This window comes from Electrophorus electricus, chromosome 24 (assembly GCF_013358815.1).
Source record: "Electrophorus electricus isolate fEleEle1 chromosome 24, fEleEle1.pri, whole genome shotgun sequence".
Classification (NCBI taxonomy): domain Eukaryota; kingdom Metazoa; phylum Chordata; class Actinopteri; order Gymnotiformes; family Gymnotidae; genus Electrophorus; species Electrophorus electricus.
Window position 1 is genome coordinate 8257501 of NC_049558.1, and position 11081 is coordinate 8268581.

Below are 11081 nucleotides of genomic sequence, written 5' to 3' on the forward strand. Positions count from 1 at the left end.
GCTGCTTTAGGAATATTAAGGCCATGAGCAGTCACATAGACCTGAAGAGCATGAAGACGTCAGGGGTCAGCTATGGGTGTCCCAACGACCTGCTGGTGAGAGTTTACCACACACACACCTCAGGGGTCAGCTATGGGTGTACCAATGACCTGCTGGTGAGAGTTCACCACACACACACACATCAGGGGTCAGCTATGGGTGTCCCAACGACCTGCTGGTGAGAGTTCACCACACACACACCTCAGGGGTCAGCTATGGGTGTACCAATGACCTGCTGGTGAGAGTTCACCACACACACACACACACACACTCGTCAGGGGTCAGCTATGGGTGTCCCAACGACCTGCTAGTGAGAGTTCACCACACACACACACACACACATCAGGGGTCAGCTATGGGTGTCCCAACGACCTGCTGGTGAGAGTTCACCACACACACACACACACACACATCAGGGGTCAGCTATGGGTGTCCCAATGACCTGCTGGTGAGAGTTCACCACACACACACACACACACTCATCAGGGGTCAGCTATGGGTGTCCCAGCGACCTGCTGGTGATCTCGCTGCACATCTACTTGATGTAGTCTTTTCGTTACTGTCATCGCTTTGGTTATGGGAATACTATGTCTAGATACAGGGCCTTGGAAAAGTATTCATACCCCCTGAACTTTTCCACATTTCTTCATGTTACACCTACAAACTTTATTGGGATTTTTTGTGATAAATGAACATAAAGTAGCAAGAAATTGTGAAGTGAAAAGAAAATGATTACATGTTTTTCAAATTTTTTAATAAATAAAAATCTGGAAAGTGTGGTATGCATTTGCATTCAGTCCCCTGTACTCTGATACCCCTAAATAACATCCAGTGTGACCAATTGCCTTCAAAGGTCACCAAATTACCAAATAGAGTCCACTTGTGTCTAATTTATTCTCAGCATAACTACAACTGTTTTGTGAAGAGCTCAGGGGTTTGTTAGAGAACAGTAGTGATCAAACAGCATCGTGAAAACCAAGGAACACACCAGACAGGTCAGGGATAAAGTTGTGAAGAAATGTAAAGCATGGTTAGGCTATAAAAAAAATATCCCAAGCTGTGAACATCTCACGGAGCACTGTTCAATCTATCATCTGAAAATGGGAGGAGTATGTCACAACCGCAAACCTACCAAAACATGGCCATCCACCTAAACTGACAGCCCAGGTAAAGAGAGCACTACTTAGAGAAGCAGCCAACAGGCCCATGGTCACTCTGGAGGAGCTGTAGAGATCCACAGCTCAGGTGGGATAATCTGTCCACAGGACAACTATTAGCTGTGTACTCCACAAATCTGGCCTTTATGGAAGAGTAGCAAGAAGAAAGCCATTTTTAAAAGCAAGCCGTAAGAAGTCTCGTTTGTAGTTTGCTACAAGCCATGTAGGGGACACAGCAAGCATGTGGAAGAAGGTGCTCTGGTCAGATGAGACCAAAGTTGAACTTTTTGGCACTGAATATCACCCTGAACACACCATCCCCACCTTTAAACGTGGTGGCAGCATCATGCTGTGGGGATGCTTTTCTTCAGCAGAGACAGGGAAGCTGGTCAGAGCTGACGGGAAGATGGATGGAGCTAAATACAGGGCAATCCTGGAGGAAAACCTGTTAGAGGCTGCAAAAGACTTGATACTGGGGCAGAGGTTCACCTTCCAGCAGGACAACGACCATAAACACACACCCAGAGCTACAATGGAATGTTTTAGATCAAAGCACATTCATGTGTTAGAATGGCTCAGTCAAAGTCCAGACCTAAATCCCATTGAGAATCTGTGGCAAGACTTGAAAATTGCTGTTCACAGATGCTCTCCATCCAATCTCACTGAGCTTGGGCTATTTTGCAAAGATAAATAGGCATAAATTTGAGCCTGTGGATGTGCAAAGCTGGTAGAGACGTACCCCAAAAGACTTGCAGCTGTAATTGCTGCGTAAGGTGGTCCCACAAAGTACAGGGGGGCTGAATACAAATACACTTTCCAGATTTTTATTTATTAAAACATTTATAAAAACATGTATCATTTTTCTTTTCACTTCACAATTACTTGCTACTTTGTGTTCGTGTATCACATAAAATCCCAATAAAATACATTTAAGTTTGTAGGTGTAACATGAAAAAATGTGGAAAAGTTTAAGGGTATGAATACTTTTTCAAGGCCCTGTGTGGTGTGTGTGGGTGTGTGTGTGTGATTTTTTTTTTTTTATCCTTCCCATATGAAAGTGGAGTTGGTAGAGCATTTGCTTAGAGGTCCAGAGCTGCAACTGAGCCACTGACGTTCTGTCCATCTCTCCTTCCCTCCCTGCTGACCACATCAGGTGGCCCGAGAGGCTCACTTTACAGGGAACAGTTATCTGGACCTGAAGCTGGATGACCTCCCCGACCTCTCCAGCGCGTTCTACGCAGGCCTGGGTTTCCGCACGGCCCAGGAGAACGGACTCCTTCTCCATCATCAGGTTACGGTACGGTGCCACATTACCGTCCACGTGGTGGCTGAGGAGTGTGTGCGTGTGTGCGTGTGTGTGTGTGTGTGTGTGTGTGTGTGTGTGTGTGTGTGAAAGAGAAAGTGTGGTTTTATTTTTAAAGCTAACTTAAAGAAAAGTAGGCCCAAGGCAGTAGTTACAGGATTAGGTACAAGATTCTGATTAAAAGTTAATACAAGTATAATACAAGTATATTACAAGTATGTGTACGATTGCGTGTGTACGATTGCAATCCCCACAGAATGGATTGCATCAGGTGGTCTTGGAGGGTGGCAAGGTGATCGTCACAGCTGGCAGTAAGCGGGTCCAGACTCAGAAGGCCTACAACGATGAGAACAGTCACTACGTGACCTTCTACAGCAACGGAAACGGGTATAGCAGAGCACGTGACCTCCCTCATCCCTCTGCACACAGGCCGATTAAGGCCGCCCGCCGTGTGTTTGCGCACATACTGAAATGTGAGTAACGGCACCGCTTCCACCCGGGCGCACAGGCTGCGTGTGTACGTGGACGATGTGCTGGAGACCGGCGGGACCAGTGAGGTGACCAGTACCAGCCGGGCGGCGCTGCAGCCAGGCGAGGTTTATCTCGGCGGGACGCCTCTTCCCGGGGGGGTCGCCAACCTCACTGGCTGCCTGAACAACCTTTTCATCAACAGGTGGGGGGAGGGCATCTGGAAAAAGTTCTGATCTTTGATGAATTTCATGTTTGAGATCTTTGCTCAGCGGTGTATTACGTTCAGGACGACGTCAACCCCAGCCGTGGTGGACCTGATCTCAGCCAGCGAGAACATCAACGTTCCACTGGAGTGTCCTGCTTCAGAGAAGCCCCAGCAGATTCTGGCCTCGGTCCTGCGCCACAGACCTAAGGTAGGTAGAGGGAACAGCCTTGTCGGACAGTCGCGCACGCGCCATGCACTGCTCTTGGCTAGAAACTGTGTGTGTGTGTGTGTGTTCAGAAGAAGCAGAAGAGGCCCAAACTAAGAGGTCGCTCGACCCGTGAGTCCTGCCAGGGGGAGCTGTCCGCCCAGGAGCCTGGCGCCTACCACTTCAGCGGCTCCCACAGCCACGCGAGTTTCGAGTCAGTGCCGGCCAACTTTAGTGTGACGTACGTGCAACATCCGCCCGCTGCCCTCCACACCCGCCTCGCCCCGGCACAAACTGCGCCGAAGCCGTGACGCGCGTTTTCTGTCTCCGCGCGCAGGCCCCACGTCGCCGCGGCCGTGCGCATCGACTCGTCCAGTGGCCTGATCTTCCACGCGGTGGCGAGGGGTGGAGAGGCGGCCGTCGTGCTGTCCGTGTCCGAGGGCCGCCTGAAGCTGCTGGTCGGCGGTGGGAATAGGACCACGGCCGTCATCACTGCCGGCGAATATGACGACGGCCGCTGGCACACAGTGAGGAGGGGCGAGGTTGCAAGACCGGGAGGGGCACACTGGCGCGTGTCGGGAGAATGACCTTTGCCACCTGCCTGTCCTGTCGTCCAGGTGTTCGTGAAGCTGGACGGGAGGAAGGCCAGTCTCGTCGTCGACGGGATCGACAGCCAGAGGAAGAAGGTCTCGTTCTTTGGGGAGAAGACCCCGCTTGCCAGGCCGGTCTACGTCGGCGGTCTCCCCCCTGACCACAGAGCGGCACAGGCACGTTCGCACACCAGCATCTCGCTGGGAAAGAGCTACGCTTCCAAAAGCCACCACACGTGTGTTAGCAGGAACATATTTCTCTCTCTTTCTTTCCAGCCGGGCTTCGTGGGCTGCGTCAGGGATCTGGAGCTGAATAAGGTGCCACTAAGCCCCTCCCACAGCGCAGGGGTGGTGCCCTGTTACCTGGAGCCTCTGCAGCCTGGAGTCTACTTCCCCGGCCGTGGAGGTCACATAGCTGTCGGTGAGCTCCTGACAGTCGTGGCCAGTTCCAGTTCAGACCGCTTCCAGTGTAGCTCCTTACAAAAGCCTGTTTCTCTACGCCCAGTTCGTCTTTTGATTATGAGTGAAACAATTTTTAAAGTCAATGTTCGCAAATTTCCCCGAACGGCCTCTCTTCCATTTTGCTGACTGACGTTAGGCTACGTTAACCTACTTTATCTTTACACAAAACACTCCTGGAGGACAAAAGGGAACGACGAACACTCTGGAGTGCGATGACATTCTCAACTGCTTCAGTGCAAAACCTAAACGCTTCTGTCTCACGCAGAAGGCAGAGGAGACCGTACTGGGGGGAGGTCCGGGCCAATCCGCTGAATTATAGATGAACGGTTACGCAGCATGTGTTTTTATTACGCAGCCTGTTCTGGTCCTTCGCTGTGTATCCATTCAGATATGCCTACTGTGATCTGTCTTAGTGCGTGATGTGTTTTGGTACATGGTGTGTTTTGCCACCTGCCTTTTGTAAAAACCGACACAAAATGGACTGCGCACGTTGGAGATGAAGAACATGAATATGGCCTTTTTTGGCTAAACACAAACGAACTCTGCAGCTGATGAAGAACTGCCAACTCACTTCACAGTAGTTCGAAAGTGGTCCCTTGGAATGCAAAATGTCATTAACATGCACATTTTGCCAGTTCGCAATCATTCACAGATAATACATTACAGGGAGTGAAAAAGAACAACTCTAAACTTCTCACTTTATCCATGAGGGACTGGGTAATACCGTTGGACTATTCAACACCAACCATCTTCTAAAGTCCCGTCTGCTGACACGTTGCCTTTTGGTTCTGTCGCAGCCGAGCCTCTGATGCTGGATCAGGAGGTGAGGCTGGAGCTGGAGGTTCGGCCCGTGTCCGACTCCGGCCTGCTGCTCCACGCCGGGGCGAAGAGACAGCAGCTCAGCCTGTACCTCAGCCACGGTCGGGTGAGTCTCTCCGCCGCCACCACCGCACGGGAGTCGCGGTCCCGCCGCGCAAAGAGAGACCGCTATACTGTGCATGACCAGGGCTTTTCCCGCACGCAGGTCACCGCGGTCGTGAAGAGCGGCGGCAGAGAGTTCCCAGTCTCCCTAACACCGGAGGTCTCGCTATGTGATGGGAACTGGCACAACATCGTTAGTAAGTAATATCGTTAAACGCGCAAAAAGGCTCTCGTCTCGATATCACACTACGGGGATTCGCCCTTACTATGTAAATACACACAACTCCTGCCACAAAAAAGAAGTGCATTTTGTGTAAAAGGCATTCGTATGAGGCTCACCTGAGTGGAAATGTGCAACCATCAGAAATATCTTGGCATTTTGTAGACATAAAGATATTTTAGAATCGAGAACCAATAAAGATCCATTTTGTAATGTTCTTGAGCGTGCCAGAACCGTTCTCCAGGGTGTTCTTGTGGTGTGCAGTTGAGAAGACGTGTGGTGTGATCACGCTACGTGTGGATGCATTAAGCGAACATGGCAAGGGCCCCAGTGAGTGCAAACCCCACAAGGCCGTGACCCTGTATCTAGGCAACATGCCAGGTAGGTCATGTACTTTTTGCTCCGGTCGGTTCTAAATGACCTACAGGAAGGTTCCTGGAACTTCTGAGCTGAAATGTGCCTCGATCCAAGGTCTTGACTAGACGTTCAGTGACCTTTCACACACTCTGGCTAGCTAAATATAGCGGAGAAGTACAAAACGCATGAATATTCACATCACGGTTCTCTCATTGGAGTTATTTTGGTTTTAAACATCTTTAGACTTGATCTGGTATAATTATAAAATAGGCTTTAGCACGTCTAAAACCATGAGGTACTGTGTTGCAACTGGAAAGGAAGTACAAGATATACACGCGTTTATTGCTAGTGAATGTTTATTGTTTGTTTATCGTTTGTGTTTGTAGGTGTGGCGGGAGCGCCCAGCCCCCTGGCGCGCCTCCCTCCCTTTCACGGCTGCGTGAGGAACACCGTAGTGAACGGCAAGTCGGCCGTGCTGTCCAAGCCACTCTCCCTCTCCGGAGCTGTCGGGACTCAGGGATGCCCTGCCATGTAGTTCAGACTACATTACCCACAATCCCTAGCCCACATAGACAAAACTATATAAATCTACAGGTGGTGGTGGTTTTATCTATACAATAGCTAATTTAAACAGATATTTATGTCGATTTGTTAAACATATGTAAAGTTTCAAGAATGGAATTCCCACTGCTAAAAGGTGTGCTAGCGGAACTGTGCCAGTACTGTAAGCTACGTCTGCGAGAGCTGTGGTAGGACAGCGCCGTCAACATTAAGACCTTAGTAAGACGTTTCTTGTAACCGGTGACCAATCGTTTTACTGATTAAAGAACGTGGCACGGCTTCCACGTTCACGGTGGCCCTCACCGTTCGTTCCCGTTATAACTCAGTATTCCTGATGGGAATAACCAGGACATTATGGGACCATTCGTGGGCGAAACTCCGGGCGGATCAAAGTTTAGACGCTGCATTGAAACGTAAAAGAGCTGCAGCTCCTCCCCCCCCCCCATCTCATCATGTCAACACCCTTTACAGAGTTCACTTTTATAGTACAAAAGTCAACGTCGCTGGAGTTTAAAACTCAACACTATTTTCTCACATTTTTTATCAAGTCCCCTAAAAGTATAGTTGTATTTTTAATGGAGAATAAAAGCTCTTTGATACAACTCCCCTGTGTTCCTGAACTGTTGGTGTCCTGACCTTTGGGTCTTCAGAGAGGTGCATTCAAAACAAGTCAGACTGTCAAGAATTTAATTGCACAACACGCTTACAAAACACACAAGCATACTGGTCAGACCTGCAGGGTTTACTAACAGCACCGTGGACACAGCACCTTACGGAAGACATGCTTCACTAATCCAGACTCATGTCCTCGTCTTCGTCCTTCTGCTCTTTGGCGTCGCCCGGGTCGCTCGCCGTCCCGCCGACACCCTCCATGGCCTTGGCAAACGCCTCCACGTCTGCAAGCACAGGGACCGCTCGGAAACGGGAGCAGATCCGGAGAACGTCGACGTGCTACACGCTTTTAACCTAACCGCCAAACCTGCTGGCTGTGTGTGTGCGCACGTGCGTTACCTCCTTTGTTGGCTGCGTCCACTGCCTCAGCAGGCAGGCCGAACTGGTTCATGAGAGGACCGAGCTGCCCTGATGCAAGCGCACTGCTGAACATGCTCATCGCCTGCTCGCACACACACACACACACACACACACTTTCATTTGCCAAACAGTTTTGCTTTTTCTTTGCAAGCGGTTTCCTGGCGTGTGCCCTGGCGTCACCTGCTGAAACTGTGGCGAGGTGAGCGTGCCCTGGATCTCCTCGGCGCCCTGTGGGAGAGCGTCTCCTACAGGCAGGAATGGGAAAAGTCGCTGCTGCACCTCGGGGTTGGCCAGAATAGGAGCCATGACGTCGGGGGTCAGCACACTCGCCAGGTCCACTGCACAGAGATGGAGGAGTCAGAGGAAAACAAACAAACAAACAAAAAAAATATTTTAAAAAAGTTGTCCTTAGATTATTTCTATTATATCAAAACAATCTAATCCCCCCCCCCCCCCCCCCGTCCACCACTTGATTATCTTTTGAAAGATAATAATAATAATAATAATAATAATAAAAAATGAGCAGAATCCCAGTGTCTCTGTCTACTAGACCTGTCTTCCTCTCTCACCTCCCTGGCCTTCCACGGCTGCGGCTGGCACGTTCATGGTGGCCAGGATGCTCTGGAGGTCCCTCAGCTGGATGGGCTGCGTGGGGCTCCCCACTCCGGCAGCCAGGGAGGGGGTCTGAGACGCCGGGGTGGTGGGCGTGACGGTGGGGGACCCCGCAGAGGTCGCGGCGGGCGTCACCGGGGGGGTGGGCGCCTGGGTGGAACCAAGGCGAGCCGATCCGGAAGAGGGCGTGGCCGCTGCCGACGGGCTGCGGGAGCTTTCGGGTACAGAGACGTTTCACGTTACGGTGCGTCCGACACACTCGTAACGAAGAGACTTAAAACGTTACATCGCGAACACACAAGATACCAGACCTTGACGTTGAACTGCTGCTGGTTGGTGCACCACTGCCCAACAGACTGGCCAGCCCTGGACCTGTGAGAGCTCCGAGCCCACCTGCCACACACAGAGTCAAACATCCACCCTGCGTGCGTGCGTTTACTTGAACGTGTAGTGTGGTGTTTGAGGGCGGGTCACTTACCGAGCCCCCCTAGTCCTGTGGGTCCAATCAGCTGCATGAGCTGGTTATGGCTCATGTTTCCCAGAAGGCTCTGCAGGCCGCCCTCTCCTGGGCCGAAGGGAAACAACCCAAAATCCCAGTTGGAAAGCAGTCCCGAAGGTTAGAATATTTTAGCTGAACAAACTCATGAACTGACACCAAATGCGTTCTTGTTTACGCACTACAGTACGGATTAGTTTTATGGCTTGAAGATGAAAATAAGGAATCTGGATTTTCGCACGTGCAAGTCGGCGTTCAGATTCAGCGGCACGGCGCCGGGATTTCTGTCATACAGGGAGGGGCGACGGACGCCAAGCGCAAGCCCGTCTTATGGAGATCTCCCGAGAGAAGCCCCAGAGACTGGACCCTCTGCCTCCTCACCTCCCAGTGCCGAGAGCTCATGGCCACTGCTGCTCCCGCTGCCCTGGGTGCCCGGTACGGGCGGGTTGTTCAGGTACTCGTTCACTTTGCGGCAGTACTCCTCGTCTTTGTCCGCTTTGGGCTCCTAAAACCCACAGGAGGCCGCGGGGTCAGACACACATGGTCGGTGCCAATTATCAGCACGGGGCTCAGAACTACGCTGGCATATTTGAGACAGAAGAACAAATAAACTCAAACCACCGCGATGCAGCCTTCATCTGCGATGTCCTCTTTGTGAGTCTCTACGGGGAGGAGGCGCTCTGACTCGCTCACCTGCATCCAGAAGAAGAGCCGTTTGGAGCCGGCCTTGAACCTGAGCACGTAGACCCGCCCTGTGGTGCACTGGCTCACCCTCTTGAACTCGCAGTCATCAGGGAAAATGATCAGATCCTGGAAACACGAGCAAACACGCTGGCGTCAAACGTGAGCCCGGTGCGCCGGCAACCAATCGCGACCCCCGGCAACATTGCTAAAACCCAGGGGCAGGAAGCCGGGGCCGAAGCGGCCAAACCGACGCAGTACTATGCGCTCGTCGCAATTATCCATCACCCAGTTCGAGTTCTTAAGAGGCTCCTTCAAGTCTTAGCTTTGTATAGTTCCTCATGCAGGACCTGTAGGCAATGACAGCATTTAAGGTTACAGGAAAAGGGTCATCATTCATGTGCGCATTTCTCTGGTACTGACATCATCAACATTTCCTGTGGTTCTGTCCTTCCAACAGAAATGGATGAGAGAGTCATCTGTCTGCTGGATGTAGACCATGCCTTTGCGTTTATCTGGGGTCACCGTGCTGCCCTTTAGGGTCATTTTACCAGCCCGGAACTCAACCAAGTATTTGCTGGACGAGCTGCGCGAGCCTGTCACCAGACTGGGAAAGAGTGCTCCTGATGACATTCTGATTCCTGCAAAACAAAGACGCAAGGAAATGAGCAGAAACCAACGACTCCAAAAGACAACACTTGTTTCACCAAACAGATGCTCATTGTTTATGGCTTACACTACAGATATGAGTGAAAGGAAGCCGAAGAAAGATTCAAACAAGCTTACTATGTGCTAGCGATTACAAGTAAACCAATTCTTTCCGTTTACCACATAAAGAATAAACAACAAAACGCATTTATCTGTATGGCAAGTATATTTCGATACTTGAGTACAATTCCCAAGCAGAAAAACGACTAATCCATCAGAATTTCGATGGCTCAGGACTAGGAGCTCAATTCCAAATCTTCCTCTCAAATCAAAGCGTCAAGGAGTGGATAACGCCAAGCGTCTTTGTGCAGGTACCATCTAGAATGACCACGCAGTCCTGTTCTCCACTACACTGGCTGGAGAGCTGCTACCTTTCCTAACATACTTAACCCAGCTGGCTAGCGCTGTACTAGTCGCTCTGCCTCGGTCCTTAACGCGCAGGGAACCACAAAGAACCCGATAAAAGCCACGCAAGGGCGTTTTGCGAAGCATAATCCAGATTTGAAAGGGGAGGAAAGACCAGCAGACAGAGCTGGTAACCCTAGCCGAGGGAGCTAACTAGCCCCCTGCGTTACTCAGCAAGATCTGCAGGAGAATTTGACCATTTTTCAATCAACCGTACAATTTATTGCTTAAAATCTCAACGTTTCATATGACGAAATACAGCAGAACGACCCCGTCACCTTGACACTATAAAGAAATCAGACATTGAGTTTGCTAGCGTTAGCTACTAGGCTAGCTGACTGGTAACAGTAATGGCTTTTGTTCGCGTTAAAACATTGCGGTGGGGGAACAATAACGGATAACACCCATGTATTATTTCCAATGACCTTTCCACCAAGTTTCCTACCTTCTTTGACAAAACCCGCACTAGAAACGTCCAGACTGCCAGCTTGGAAGTTCAACACAAAAAACGCCTTCCTGCCTCGCCACCTATTGGCCAACGAGCTAACGTCCGATTGGCTACAGGGTTTCTTAAAGGGGACGCGTCTATTAAAGGGGAAGTGAGGAGACTGGAACACGGAAACTGGCTTTGAGGAAACCACCGACTCTGTAGTTTA

General features: G+C 50.6%; 2 protein-coding genes across 6 annotated transcripts in view; one reads left to right on the top strand and one right to left on the bottom strand.

The window, feature by feature from the left end:
• Window positions 1-7093, top strand: part of lama5 (laminin, alpha 5) — a 56260-nt gene extending 49167 nt beyond the window's left edge. For all 4 annotated transcript variants that reach the window (XM_035522296.1, XM_035522297.1, XM_035522298.1 and 1 more), the window contains 13 exons: window positions 1-95; window positions 2350-2493; window positions 2756-2886; window positions 3008-3172; window positions 3257-3383; window positions 3473-3621; window positions 3718-3907; window positions 3998-4147; window positions 4247-4391; window positions 5230-5357; window positions 5457-5550; window positions 5838-5954; window positions 6317-7093. The exon at window positions 1-95 is cut by the window's left edge and continues 38 nt beyond it. In XM_035522296.1, the coding sequence (XP_035378189.1) occupies window positions 1-95; window positions 2350-2493; window positions 2756-2886; window positions 3008-3172; window positions 3257-3383; window positions 3473-3621; window positions 3718-3907; window positions 3998-4147; window positions 4247-4391; window positions 5230-5357; window positions 5457-5550; window positions 5838-5954; window positions 6317-6465 (1784 nt within the window). In that variant the 3' untranslated portion in view covers window positions 6466-7093. The remainder of the gene's footprint in view (window positions 96-2349; window positions 2494-2755; window positions 2887-3007; window positions 3173-3256; window positions 3384-3472; window positions 3622-3717; window positions 3908-3997; window positions 4148-4246; window positions 4392-5229; window positions 5358-5456; window positions 5551-5837; window positions 5955-6316) is intronic.
• Window positions 6368-10959, bottom strand: adrm1 (adhesion regulating molecule 1). Of its 2 annotated transcripts, XM_035522300.1 has the most exons (11): window positions 10871-10959; window positions 9736-9953; window positions 9325-9441; window positions 9013-9136; window positions 8614-8700; window positions 8447-8528; window positions 8093-8349; window positions 7704-7861; window positions 7503-7605; window positions 7261-7387; window positions 6368-6454 (listed from the first exon to the last, which is right to left on the bottom strand). In XM_035522300.1, exons 2-10 carry the CDS (start codon window positions 9943-9945, stop codon window positions 7281-7283), a joined length of 1245 nt encoding a protein of 414 aa, XP_035378193.1. In that variant the 5' UTR covers window positions 9946-9953; window positions 10871-10959; the 3' UTR covers window positions 6368-6454; window positions 7261-7280. The 2 variants fall into 2 exon arrangements, with proteins under 2 accessions (XP_035378193.1, XP_026864204.2); XM_027008403.2 differs by lacking the exon at window positions 6368-6454 and having other exon boundaries at window positions 7165-7387.
• Between the last annotated feature and the right edge of the window lie 122 nt (window positions 10960-11081).

Excerpts from the sequence above, each read along its gene's own strand:
- adrm1 (XM_035522300.1), bottom strand. The coding sequence starts at position 9,945 with ATGTCATCAGGAGCACTCTTTCCCAGTCTGGTGACAGGCTCGCGCAGC. Across the intron at positions 8,529-8,613 it reads CACAGGACTAGGGGGGCTCG|GTGGGCTCGGAGCTCTCACA; the intron begins GTAAGTGACCCG and ends TGTGTGTGGCAG. Across the intron at positions 7,388-7,502 it reads GGACGCAGCCAACAAAGGAG|ACGTGGAGGCGTTTGCCAAG; the intron begins GTAACGCACGTG and ends CTGTGCTTGCAG.